This window comes from Panthera onca, chromosome A1, assembly GCF_046562875.1.
Source record: "Panthera onca isolate mPanOnc1 chromosome A1, mPanOnc1 haplotype 2, whole genome shotgun sequence".
NCBI lineage: Eukaryota > Metazoa > Chordata > Mammalia > Carnivora > Felidae > Panthera > Panthera onca.
In genome coordinates, this window is record NC_138339.1 from 80,618,111 (window position 1) to 80,632,881 (window position 14,771).

The 14,771-nt window shown below is 35.8% G+C and overlaps 1 protein-coding gene across 3 annotated transcripts in view; it reads right to left on the reverse strand.

Moving 5' to 3' along the window:
* Positions 1–14,771, reverse strand: part of LNPEP (leucyl and cystinyl aminopeptidase) — a 92,288-nt gene that overhangs the window by 19,510 nt on the left and 58,007 nt on the right. For all 3 annotated transcript variants that reach the window (XM_078447774.2, XM_078447777.2, XM_078447769.2), the window contains exons 8-12: positions 13,760–13,891; positions 8,935–9,066; positions 6,862–7,022; positions 6,534–6,622; positions 643–826 (exon numbers count right to left, since the gene is read on the reverse strand). In XM_078447774.2, the coding sequence (XP_078303900.1) occupies positions 643–826; positions 6,534–6,622; positions 6,862–7,022; positions 8,935–9,066; positions 13,760–13,891 (698 nt within the window). The remainder of the gene's footprint in view (positions 1–642; positions 827–6,533; positions 6,623–6,861; positions 7,023–8,934; positions 9,067–13,759; positions 13,892–14,771) is intronic.

Consider the following 14,771-nt stretch of genomic DNA (forward strand, 5'->3'; position numbering starts at 1 on the left):
ATTTTAAAAATTAACCACATAAGAGAAATCATAACAATGATGGCTGAGATGATATATAGTTACTTCATAAAAAATGAACCAAAAGAAGGTCAAGAGCAGTCCAAAATAATACTTTTGAATATTCTGTGTGTCTCTAGACCCATTAACCACCTAAGCTGGTACTCTTATTATCTGGAGGATATCTAACACATACGGTCATGACCACACTTGGTTTTGGGATTCTGTAATGCACAGAGTAGTTGGGAGGCAAGCTGTAACCAAATAAGAAGGCCCCAACTCTCAGAGACATCACTCAAACCAGTGGGTAAGAACTAACCAAGCTGCTTGAAAAGAATTCTCTCATGAAATAAAGCAAATCCTGAACTCCTAGATCAATATATTCAGCAAACATGTGTCCTGGTTGTTAATATTGTAATCTTAACTGTTACTTAACTGTTCGATATGTTTGTAGCTGACATTTCTATACAGATTGTAACACCAATGAAGGCAAGGATTGTATTTTATATCTTCCCAATCATCCAAAATGAATTATACCTAACAGGCAATATATGCCAGTTCTTTTGAACTGTTTTTCTAAAGTTTTTTTCCCCCCACAATAACACTTGTTTAAAAATGAACAAACCCAAACCAAGCACACTCTACCCTGCAAGTTCAAAGATGTTGTTGATGAGGTTGGCTCGGTCTTTGTCACTCAGGACATAAGGATTTGTTTTCAACTGTTTGATCAGTGCTTCCCAGTCATCATCTGCATAGTGTACAATGTAATAGCCATTCATGTTTGTATTGACTTTGATCCACTGCACTTCTTCTGTAAGATTGATGACACCTAATACAGACCAAAGAATGAGAGAGAGAGAGAGAGAGAGAGAGAGAGAGAGAAGATAACAGGGGAAGAAAAAGTATTAAATGGACATTTTGTTTGTTTCAAAGTTAATATAGGATGTTTTTACATTTAATTATTCTACTAAGAAACTAAATGTCTGCCTCCCAGTGCAGTTATTTTAATGTTAGCAAAGATCACCATTCATTAACAATTATTTATTTAATGATGAACTGGACAGATATATCCCTTCTGTCAAAAATCTTACAATTTAATATAGGCAGGCAAGTAGAATATCATATAAATGTTACTGCTAGAAAAAGAAAATATGGTGATATGCACTTTTGGGGCCCCTACCATTACATATATAAATGTTGAGAGAATTCATAGAAATTTATATAGAATGATTTCAATTAATAAGGAGCTATAAAATACAAGATGACAAAAATATATTACTATAAAACCTGACTACAAAATCTATGTAGGAATTTTTAACATCCTTTAAGTTACTAATCAAGAAATGTCCTTTAAAGTTGGCAACAAGGCTTGGATTTAATATAATAGTTAAGGGTATGCTTCTAAGCATCTTAAGATTTACTATTTATTAGAATATAGGTCCATTACCTTACCATTCTGTTTAATGCTAATCCCTCAGTGCCCAGAACACTGCTCTTAGCAGGTACTCAAAAAATACTTGGTGAGTTACTAAATAAGTGAACAAGATAACTATGCCACGGCAAATGCTTTCAAAAGAAATCTACATAGGGTTTGAAAGATGTTTATAAGTTTTCCTCCCAATTTTTTTAAAATTTTATTTAAAGCCAAATTAGTTAACATGTAGGCTAATAATGGTTTCAGGAGTAGTCCTCTTAAAGTAAAGAGTATTAGGGGTGCCTGGGTGGCTCAGCTGGTTGAGCGTCTGACTCTTGATTTCAGCTTAGGTCATGATCCCAGGGGTTGTGGATTTGAGCCCTACATGAGACTCTGTGCTGAGCTCATAGCCTGCTTAAGATTCTCTCTCTGTCCCTCTACTCCTCCCACCACCTGCATGGTCTCTCTCAAATAAATAAATAAAGGAGTACTAATTTTTAAAAATTATATAAGAGGAGTAGAGATAAGGAAAATAATCTACAGTCTGCCAGTGATAGCATTGTGGGGTATATTTCCTGCCAAGACCTTTCCTATACACATCTTAAATGATGTAATATTTCATACAGTGGATAGATGTGCGTTTATTTTTGTACTGCTTTTTTACCTACCAGATTTCAACCACAGCCATTTTTCCATTATCTTCATAAGCAATATTCAAATAACTTCATAAAATTCCATTTAAAAAACCTACCACAGTTTAACCAACCTCCTCTTCGGAAATATTTAGGCTGTCTTAAAATTTTTACTGTCAAAACAACTCTGTATGATGGTTTTTGCACATAAAATGCTTTAGAAATACATTTAAACCCTTTGGTACCTGAAGTCTCAGGGTTTATCAACTTCAAAAGCAAGAATTATTAAAATTTATCAAATTCTCTTAATATTTTAGTACTCCAATTCTACTGAAACTACAAAGGATGTTTATGATGGAAAAGACTTACATTCTGATCATGTATTAATATGAAATACCAGATAATCAGTCTTGTTCACTAAAAAATTACCCATATTGCTGACACAGCAGCAGATGGGAAAGATCGATTACGTTAATAGGATTGATTCTTTTTTGTGGAGCAGAAGGAAGTTCTAAGGAATAATTGTGATGACAAAGTAGCTGCTCCAGGTTGGAGCTATTTTAACAAAATGATGACTAATGAAATTAACTTTATCATTAAGTATGGCAAAAATATTGACATTCTCCAGGTTACAAACACAATTTCCTGTCGAGCTTTTATCAAGAAAGGCCCTTGGGAAGAAGGACTAAAGAGCTCCAAATCTCCCTTTCCCAAAAAATGGAGGCAAGAAATGATAAATATGGCAATTCTTCCACTGGATGGATGTAGGACAATACTGAAATACAGTGTATTTTGGCTGATAAGCAATTTGCCATGTTATAAACTTAGCCAACTCCAGACAGTAGAGAGGAAAGGGGCAGCTGGGAGTGTACTTGAAATTGTTACTGTCATCTCGATGACAGAATATAAAGCAGTGCAGCCAACAGCATGGAGAGAAGAGGTATCATTTAAAGAATCAACATACTAGTCTCTTTCAGGTCTTCTGAATGATCCAGAATGAAGGACCTTAAAACCACAGGTATCAAAAAATAATAGCTTTGCACACAAGGGAGGTAACTACATCCTGCAGCTCAAAAGTGGATGAGGCTACCCTCATATGTTTTTAATTCATTATAATCATTAACAGATTAAGAGTTCAATTTTCACAGTCCACTGAGTATTAAAAAAGAGTAACTCCAATCTTATATGGCAGAAGCAGATGAAGTAATTTAGTAGTGATTTTAAAAACCATTTGTCAATGAGTTTTGAAAATCAACTACTGTTTTAAACAGAAACATTGAAGCACAGAAACAGAAAACAAGCTTTTACAACAAAGTTGAAAATTTTCCTGTGTAGCTTGCTCCAGAGGGTTAGCATGATACATGCATTTAAACTGCATCCTCTCTTGTTCAAAAGCATTCCTTTCTCCAATGCCCTTTTATTCTCCTTTATTTTACTAGGGGGAAACAGGCAAGCTCAAAGGATGGCACATGATAAATACCTTAATTATATGCCCTTCCTTATTTTTTTTTTTTTTCCAAATGCCTTTCATTCAAAGACAATGGCATGTCTTTTAGTTTCAGATAAATATTTCTGGCACAGGGATATCATGTTTCAAGTTAGATGTAATATAAAGATTTCCTATAGTTAAAGAGCTTAGGTCTGAGTAAGATATGGATGAGGGAGGGGATAGAGAGGGAAAAGGGGAGAGGGAAAAAGGAAGGGAAGGGAGAAAAAGACACTATTTTAGTGTAATTTCCTCAATATGTGGCCTGAAAAAATGGCCCCTTTCAGACTTTCTTATGCACAACAACTGTTAATCATTCCAAATTCATGTATGTGGGGAAGAGTGACAAAAATCTTGATTAAATATAAATTCCTATATTTGACTGAATGCTTTGTACTAAGCCAGCAACCCTGGCCTTACAACACATGGAAATATACTACAGATTTAACAAACCACCACGTTAACACAATGTACTAAAGTCAAAAAATTAGCCTCTATAGTCACTGTCTCTGCTACATTTCTTTTTAGAATAGAAAACAATTAAGATGCAATTAAAATAAGAGTGCTTCTCACTTGAGCATTAAGAACCAAGAAGACTCAACTGTCCTCAGGGTCAACACAATTTTTTGTGAGGACAGAACATTTTCAGTGTGGACACTCAAAACTGGAACTGCCAGGAATTAAAACAGCAGCAGCAAGGGAAGTAACAGTTGAGAAGAGAAAGTAACAGGCACTGCTTTCATCATCTATTGGCTCAGTTCCAGCTCCAGATTAAACCAATTATAGTACATTTTGTATATTCCTCTTTATTAAGAATATTTCCAAATGAAGGGAAAAGAAGATATCATTTCATCAGGCTCTAAATGTTCTTTTCCTAAAACTTTTTACAGTGAGATTTGATATTGAGTGACTTAATTACAAACTAAAATTTATTCATTCAAAAAAATTTTGTGTGCCTATTGGGTGCTAAAGTCACAAAAGTGATTCATATAGCCATGATCTCTGCCTTTCTGGAGCTTCCTGGAGCAAGCAATGGGCACATTGAGACCTGAAGGATGAATAGCAATAAATCGAGGAGGTGGAAAGGCAAGAGTGTTCTTCCAGTCAAGAAAACAGCATCTGCAAAGGCCCAGAGACAAGAGGCAGTATAGCACGTTTGACTTGCCAAAACCACTTTTGAACAGCAGAAGCACGGAGTGCCAGGTACAGGCTTAGGGAGAAAAGGCTATAGCATGAAAACTTGAGCTAGGCTTTGGGGTGTGAATCTCAAAAAGAATTTAAGAAACACACACAAACTGAGCTAAAAATTATGGGCACATAAAAGCAGATTTCTCATTGTCCTATTATTTCTAATACTACCAAAAAACTTATCTACTACTGGGAGGTTTGAAAATTTTCCTTATCGGTCCAAAAATGGAGATGGGATTATTTGTTGTCTCTTAAGTCAGGGTCTATCCTTCCAAGGCCACTTGGAAGTTTTGTTTTCATCAAAGAAGGCTGCCCTTCCTTACACTTCTGGCTGTGATATTAATCAAAGATACAACATTATGAAATGTTCTTAGCATTTCAAATAATGAGACTGTTTTAACACTCCACTCTAGTGAAAATGCAATTCAACTGGCACACACCTGTATTTCAACTGGCATTACAAATTATTACCACATAACTGAAGGGCAATTTAGAAATGTGTACTAAATCACAAAAAATAACAGTCTTCATTTCTGAGAAGCATTCTTATGAAGAACTTCATACAATAACAAAACATTTAAGACCCTAAATTTCTACTGAGACATTTTTTTTAAGAGACAAATGGTGAGTCAAGTGTCTAGCAGTAAAGATCAAGTCAAATATCATATGTGTTAAGTTTTTTGTTTTAAAAAAAGGCAAGATATAAAAATCACTTATACACAATGGTATCAACTAAGTAAAAAATATTTTAAAAATGACTCAAAAGAAGTAATCATGATAATAGTTGTGGCAAGGTGATTTGTTCTCCATTTTCTAGATTTCATGTAATATGGATAATACTGTGTGTGAAGATTTTTTTTTCAATAATAACAATAACAAAATGCCAGACATTATTCTAGGTACTTCACATAAATTAACCCCATCCTCACGGTAACACTATAAATACGATCACTGTCTCCACTCAGTAGCTGAGGGAATGAGGCTCAGGAAGTCACATGACCACCTACAATCATACCAGTGCACCAGATAACCTGGCTCCAAAGTATAGCCTGTTAACTACTAGGCTACACTCCTCCCTCAAAAAACAGAGGCTTGACCACCAGATACAAATTCAAACAAGAAATTTTCCCTTTCCATAAATCTAGAGTATCACTAAGGGTTCCTGCAGAGCCCAAGGTCTTCATATTGTTTCAGGACATGGATTAAGAGGATACATGGTGTGGGATTCATAGTGGTATTTAACAAATGGTCAGAAACTACATTTCAATTGTTTTTTATAGGCTCCTTGTGGGTCAACATACATCATCTTTACATTTTCCTATCTGCTTCCTTACAAACATAATTTCTTGCCCATTTTCTTACTACCAAAAATGTGTCTTATATTCACAGGACATTTTGTAATGCTTACTTACTATAAATCTGGATCATGATCAACCTTTATTATGCGCAAGAATCATCTACGATGCTTGTGGAATGCAGTTGCCCAAGCTCACCCCTAAAGAGTGAACAGCAGAGCATATACTTCAAGAGACTGCTCTACCTGTACTACTTCTTTGTAACAACAAATATTTATCTAGGATATAAAAACACAGTGCAACTTTTTGTACTTTATTTCACATGAATAAGAATGACTGACTTGATAACGTGAGACATGGAATCAGTGTCACTTTAGTCACATCTTGTATAGATGACTCATAAAACCAGTTCAAAGAGTATGCACTTTGCAAAGTAAAATCTCCTTCTGCTGCTTGGTCAGATTTCTAAAAAATATACTGTTTTCAATTTCTTCTCAGAAAAGAGTTAATTATAGTCAAACCTGATTTCTTGTCCAGTAAAAATACCAATGGATATTTTGAGTAATTTCTTCCCTCAGTGACATAGGATAGTGGAATATGCCAGAGATAGCTGTAAAAAGAAAATATTGGAAGATTAATCTTTCCAGTAGTTCAGTCAGTGCTCAGTCATTTACACATAATTTGTTGGGTCTTCCCCCCCCCCCCCCTTTTTGGCAGGAAGGAGAATTTTTCAAGCTATTTCCAGAAAAAGATAATCTTCTTAGGTTTCTTAAGAGATTGTGATTACAAAATACTTTAACTCAAGGATACAAAAGAGATAGATAACAGGAAGAAAAAGCAGGAACACACCTTGCATCTGAAGGCTGAATTTCAGGCTTCACATTTAAAAAGTATCTTTCTTGTTGTACATGAAGTTCCTTTCCTTTTCTTTGGACAGTCACTAAAGGAAATCCTTTTTGCAGGGTCCAGGTTTTCATCATTTTCTTTACATCTAGTGTTTTGTTTGTGACCTATATGTGTGTGTATACATATATATATATATATATATATATATATATATATATATATATATATAAAAGAATTATTTTTGCTTAAAAACAAAACCTTTCCCTCTCTGCCTACCACATTCTATGAAGACTACATGTAATGTTAACATAAAAACAGAAGCATGAATATGGAGTTAAACTTTTGTAAATGTTGACATTCACCTTTGGAAGAACTAATTCTGTGCGAGTGCCAGAAAGCAGCAGCAGAATAAGATATAAACACATCAGCTGCCTCAACTTTAAGTTTCTCCAGAGAACAGTGGTTAACTGTTTTGACAGTCACAGACCCTTTCTCCCAGAAATTACATCAACTTATCTGCAAAATCTAGAATCCAGTGTCAGGTTCATAGACCCTCTAAAGCCCACCATCCCCTAAAGACATCTGGTATCAATGATTAAGAAGACATTTTAGAAAAACTATCTCTTTAAAGCAGGTGAGGTAACCTTATCATTCAAATCATTCTTCTAGACTACATATGGATGTGAATTGCAAGCAACTAAAATCATTAAGTACTTTGTTTGGTAACAGTACCACTCTACTATGGCAGCCTTAACCTCAGTCTCCATATGCCCATTTATTTAAAGCAGAAAAGGATGGATCAAATATATCCAAACTCATTGCAATATTAATATTACATTTCTCATGGCTCTAATCTATTCATTTCTGGATAAGGGACTGGGAAGAAAACAAGCTTTCCCAAAAGCAAGGCACCTTTGGGTCTTCAAAACAGAACAGAAATGAAGAGGCCAGTGCATATGATGTGGAGGCTGACAAACCTGAGGATAATGTTAAGAACGAGGTTGGGATAGGAAAACACTATGGGTGCAGAAGCTGAAGTCAGTCAGAAAGGAAGAAATATATTCTAAATGTCAGGAGATAATATGGGTATAAAGTAAATAATGTGGCTTTCAACTGAAATGTTACCATACGATAAGAGAAAAAAACAACAGTGATTTGGAAGCAACTCTTAAGTATCAAGGAATAATCCACCTTTTCAAAGAGAGAAGGAAAGGTGTATCTTCTGAGCACCAGGGTTAGCGGCTAGAAAACACAAGGTTTGAGATAAGACAAGGAAGGAGAAAGGGTATATGGAAAAGATTTAGAGTAGGAGTTCTTAATTTCAGAGCCCCTAAAACTTTGAAACTTTGTGTGATATTGTGAATATGTGGTTTTACTGGGGAATATGTCCAGAATTTTTATCACGGTTTCAAATATGTCTATGATCTTCCAAAACATTAAGAACCATTGATCTGGATCAGGGAAATGACAAACCTAAACACTTGTAAGGACTATGCCGTCGGCATACATGCACCATGGAGGATGGGTTCACGCACTGCTCTAAAGCCTAACTGGCACCTAATTACACTGCTTGTTAGAACATCTGCAGGCACAACAAAATCCAAACAGCAAAACGATCCAAGGGCAATATTCAGCTCATGGCAGCCAGCTTGTGATAGATTCTCTACAAACATGGGCTTCTAGGAAAGAGTATGGCCACAAATGAGAGGAGGCTTTATAGGGCAGAGTGTAGGGAAAAAATCATGAATGGGAGGAAAATGCAAAAGCCTGAGAAAAGGAAAATAGATTTTTGAAAAAAATCAAATAATGAATATAGTAATATATATTAATTCAGAAAAGACAACTTTCCTACTAAATAGGAATGGAGACTAAGGTATAGAACAAAAATGGTTATACAAGGCTACACACAATAATTTCAAGGCTAGTATTTCCGTTTCTTGACCTTTAATTCTGTGTTCCATCCGCCTCTGTCTTAAATATCCTTGGTACTATAGCTTATTTATATACTTGATAAGAATATAAATAGAAGAACTCTTCTCTTTCTTAAGAACTAAATAAAATATCCAGGTCACTTACCTCATTAAAACTATCCCACAGATCATCACTTTTAATGGATGCATAGCTATGACTATGCAGGTAAAAGACAACAGCATTTTGGAATACATCCTCACTAAGATAAGTTTTCAGCATCAACAAGAGAGAGGCTCCCTGTTTAATTAAAAAAAAAAATAGTGAGAAGGGGGTGGAAAATAATGGACTACAATCGGTTTATAGAATTGACAATCTAAAATTCAAAATACAATCATGCTAAGTATAAACTTGCACTATAGAACATAGTTATAATACACTGTTATTTAGTATCATATAATCTGATGTGAACTATGTTCAAATTGTCTTTAAAAATTATTTTAAAGGATTTGACAAAAGAATAATGGAGCAGATTCCCATGTGCACTAATTCTACTATGAGCCATTTTTATGTGGTTTATCAGTTACTGTTTCAGTGTTATGTTAAAAAGCTAAGTGTTTGTGAATATATCTTTAATAGAAAAACATGCCAAATTTTCTGTTGAATCCCTATCCCTGTCCCCAATGCTTAAAGTACCAGTTGAAGGGAATTAAAAGCAAAAATGAATTACTGGGACCTTATGAAGATAAAAAGCTTCTGCACAGCAAAGGAAACAACCAACAAAACTAAAAGGCAACCAACGGAATGGGAAAAGATATTTGCAAATGATATATCGGACAAAGGGCTAGTATCCAAAATCTATAAAGAGCTCACCAAACTCCACACCCGAAAAACAAATAACCCAGTGAAGAAATGGGCAGAAAACATGAATAGACACTTCTCTAAAGAAGACATCCGGATGGCCAACAGGCACATGAAAAGATGCTCAACGTCGCTCCTCATCAGGGAAATACAAATCAAAACCACACTCAGATATCACCTCACGCCAGTCAGAGTGGCCAAAATGAACAAATCAGGAGACTATAGATGCTGGAGAAGATGTGGAGAAACGGGAACCCTCTTGCACTGTTGGTGGGAATGCAAATTGGTGCAGCCACTCTGGAAAACAGTGTGGAGGTTCCTCAGAAAATTAAAAATAGACCTACCCTATGACCCAGCAATAGCACTGCTAGGAATTTACCCAAGGGATACAGGAGTGCTGATGCATAGGGACACTTGTACCCCAATGTTTATAGCAGCACTCTCAACAATAGCCAAATTATGGAAAGAGCCTAAATGTCCATCAACTGATGAATGGATAAAGAAATTATGGTTTATATACACAATGGAGTACTACAGGGCAATGAGAAAGAACGAAATATGGCCCTTTGTAGCAACATGGATGGAACTGGAGAGTGTGATGCTAAGTGAAATAAGCCATACAGAGAAAGACAGATACCATATGTTTTCACTCTTATGTGGATCCTGAGAAACTTAACAGAAACCCATGGGGGAGGGGAAGGAAAAAAAAAAAAAGAGGTTAGAGTGGGAGAGAGCCAAAGCATAAGAGACTCTTAAAAACTGAGAACAAACTGAGGGTTGATGGGGGGTTGGGAGGGAGGGGTGGGTGGGTGATGGGTATTGAGGAGGGCACCTTTTGGGATGAGCACTGGGTGTTGTATGGAAACCAATTTGACAATAAATTTCATATATTGAAAAAAAAAAGTACCAGTTGAATTCATGGGTTCACTGCAGGAGACAATAAAAAAGCAGAACTCTCAAAAGCCTCTCTACTTGGGAATGCATCAATTTCCAATTTTAATATATCATGTTGCTAAAATAACCAAGATCTCTCTTCTTCCTGCAGAGTTACTTCAAATATGTTTGGAACTAATGAATGTATAGGGCAATAAGCATACACTAATAATTCAGAATCCAGCATACAACTATTAAGGCCATGCTATATAGTCATTGAAGTGCATGCCATCGTTTCCAAAAACACCTTTGTGAAGCCTTTCCTGATTTAAGATAGAAATATTTCTCCATCTTCAAGGGCAATTTGTATCACTTCCTTCATCTGCTACAGATATATATTTAATATATATTTAGATAGATATATCTTTATTTCCTCTTCTAGAGTGTATGATAATTGAGGGCAACACTGCAAAGCTCAATTTCAGAGACTAAAACAACACCTAGTACACAAAAGGAATTCAAATAGTCTTTGAATTTCACTTCTGGTAAAAATGTAGCAATATTAGGTCAAGATTATCAGATACACGTAACTGAATTTAATAGCTATTACTCGCTTATTTCTGTATCATGCTTCATGGTGTTACTTGTTCTATAAATTTAAGTACTCATTCTTGTTCCCAACAGATCCCTTTCACTCCTGCATGACCAACTTTCCCTACTATTACATTCCCATTAACAAAATTATGCAACATTCATTCCTCCTTTAAAACAAATAAAAGATGGCCTTCCTTTTTTTAACTCCATGTCTCTTCTAGTTATCACCCTATTTCTTATTTCCCTCTTTGTAGTAAACTCCTCAAAGAGCTGTCTGCAGTTGCCATCTCCATTTTCTTTAAGGCAATCTTCCAACCATCACTCTGCTAGAAGTGGCTTTTTTTTTTTATTTTTTAATGTTTTATTTTATTTTTGAGACAGAGAGAGACAGAGCATGAACGGGGGAGGGTCAGAGAGAGAGGGAGACACAGAATCTGAAACAGGCTCCAGGCTCTGAGCTGTCAGCACAGAGCCCGACGCGGGGCTGGAACTCACGGACTGCGAGATCATGACCTGAGCCGAAGTCGGCCGCTTAACCGACTGAGCCACCCAGGTGCCCCCAGAAGTGGTTTTATCAAGGTCACTGATGAACTTCATGCTGTCTTGAAACCAACATCAATTCCCAGGCTCATCTTAACCTGCTAGTGGCATCTGAATGACTGATCACTCACTCATCCTTTGAAGTCTTTCTGCACTGAGCCTTGGGAGGCACTCTTCATCCTCCCCCTATTCACTGGCCATCACTCTCACTCTCTCCCTGGATCCTCATCTTGCACGGAACCACCTCATTTTGGTGGCCCCTGGCATTTACATTTCAGACCTTTTTTTTTTTTTTTTCTTTTCTTTCTAAGTTTACTTCCTACTTGATCTCCTCAAGAGACAATCTACATGAGAATTAGGCTTGGAGATTAAAAAACCCAAATAGAATATATCTGTCAAACACATTTCCCTAGTGACACTTGTTCTTGTACATAACATTGGTAAAATATCCTACTTTTCTCAGTTATGTGGGGTATTTGCCAGATTTCCAATCATGAAATAAGTAGTTACCATATTGACAGGGGTTAGGTATGCTGTGGAGACCACATGATAAGACAATGAATTTGGGGTTTAGGGGATGGCGGTCAGAGGACGACAGAGCTCTGTAAGAACAAATCTTGAAGCGACAGTTCTGTATAAGAACAGAACCACAAGTTTTAAAATTTTATCGACAGATCCCATATAGGCTTTAAAAATCATAGCAGTATCTCCAACTGGAATATATTTAATATAGCTAATTAAACTCCTTATTTCTTATTTGTTAACAATACTACCATTTTCCATGTCAGTCAGGTGTGAACCTGGAAAACATGTCTCCCTTTCTTTACCTGTCTTACCCTATCACTAAATCCTTCAAGAACTTCCCTCCAGCCCATGTTTTTTTACACTCATCATTTTTCTTCCACTTTCACTACCACTCCTAATTTCATCCTTTACCACGTCATGCTTGGACGTTAGCAGCAATTTCCTGACTTTAGTTCTCTCTCCACTTAAATCTACAAGCTGGAACAAATTAGTTTTCATAAATAGTAACTTTAATCAAGTAATTCCTCTGAAAAATCTTCTAAAGCTTCCCAATGCTTACAAAAAAAGTCCAGATTCCTGATGGCGTTTAGAACCTTCTACAACTGCCCCAAGCTCCTTTTCTATCTTTCCCCTACTCCATTTATGGCTTCCACCACAATCAAGCATTTATTCCCTAAACAAAAATGTCCTGCCCATCAGTATTCCTGAACTGTCTCTTTGTAGACCTTATTGTCCCATTCCTGCCATACTCAACACTTACCATTCCTCTTTATCCATATCTTTTTATTATTTAATTCCCTTCCATTTCCATTTTCCTACAAAAAAGTTCTCTTCATAAACCTAGGTAAAAAAAATCTGTACCATTCATTCAGCACATATCATCTCTTAGTGCTTCACAAGTACCTACCACCTAAACTTTGAGTTTCTTGAAGATATGGTTTGTATCTCAGGTGTTTTGTGTGTTTTCTCTGTCCAGTGGAGGAATTCATTTATTAATCAATTAATTTGGCAGCCAGAGTAAGGAGGTAAGTAAGTCCTAACGTTCACACCTCCCACCACAACTGTGAGAGGCATTGTTCTGTTCTCTGACCTATGGCAATCCTAATCAGGTTTCCAGTTTTCTGTTTTTGCTTCACTCCCAAACCTGGAGTCTGTGCTTCTGATCCTGCAATCTAGTTCTCAATTCTTAAATACTCTTTTTGTTTTTGAGTTTTGGCAACTGTGACTTTGAACATCTTTCAATCCTCAATAACACAGCTAAGGGCTTGCTTAGGACCTTCCCTGGACATATTCTACCTATAGATCCAGAGACTGAACCAACTTTAAAAGATATGTTGCTATATTATCTGATTACCCACTCACTATACCAGTCAGAAGAACTTAAATCAGAGAAAGAAAGACCCAGAAAAAGTTAAAACCAAGATTTAAATAGAAGCAAACATCTTACAGTTTAAACGTATACCTGAAAATAATCTTAAAGTAATCTCTAATCTTTAAAATAATCTAGTTTTAATGCTTAAAATAATTTAAATCATGAAGCTTGCTCACATATGAAATTAATTTGAAACCCACTCCAGGTAGTTGATGTGTAGAGCGGTACCTTAAAATAGGAAAGAGAATCAAACATTTCTTCGATCTGTTCTGAAGACTGAACAGATGATGATATTGGATGAGATGAATTCAAGGAATCTTTCTTCAGGGTTTTAAATCGAGCATCTAAGAAATCTTCATACTAGCAAAAACATCAAACAGATTATGAAACCATGAACATTATCAAAGGCAAAGGAAAATATAGTAATTATTTATATGAATTAGATTAATTACCTGTTTAAGGTCATTATTAAAAAATACCCATCTTTACTAAACTTCAGAAAATAGGCTTTTGAAAGTGTAAGCATAGAGAGACTTTCATTCATATTCCTTACATTTAAAAATACAATGATAACATCCTGACCATATGAAAAACATTATTATTTCCTAACCCACAGCATAAGGATTAATTAAGAATCTACTATTAAAGCGACCAAATGTGCCAAATCCAGGTATTCGAAGTAAATATTCTAAGATGGTTAGTGTGTACTTTTAAAATAACATTTACAATTAAAAAGCAAAAATAAAAACTGGTCCTTAAGCTCATTTCTCATATGTAGTCCAGGTTTCTATTAAGATAATATACATTTCCCTTCACTGAGGTTCATTTGAAGTAAAATATAATACTTAAATAGAATTCTTCGATAGCTCAGCAGATGAGCTCCCCCAGAATATACATTAGAAGGTTTTAAACATTCTGGGCACCACCCAGTGGTGAAACTGTGTATCTGGTTGCTTAATTAAGTCACATACATAGATTTAGAATACTTTGCTTAGTATTCTAGCTAAAAATAAGTTCCTTCTACTTACCTGAAGTTTTTGAACTGGACTTACACAAAAATTTCAAATTGAAAGCTCTTAAGAGTATCCCTGTTTTGAAGCAGTCTTGGATCGTATATTTAGGAAGTTTAATAGAATGTCACAGGATTTTAAGGGTGAACGGGATCTTTATACTTTCCCACCTATTGCTTGGATTATTTGGCAATACCTGTCATACCATTGCCTTTCCCCAGGAAGTCTAG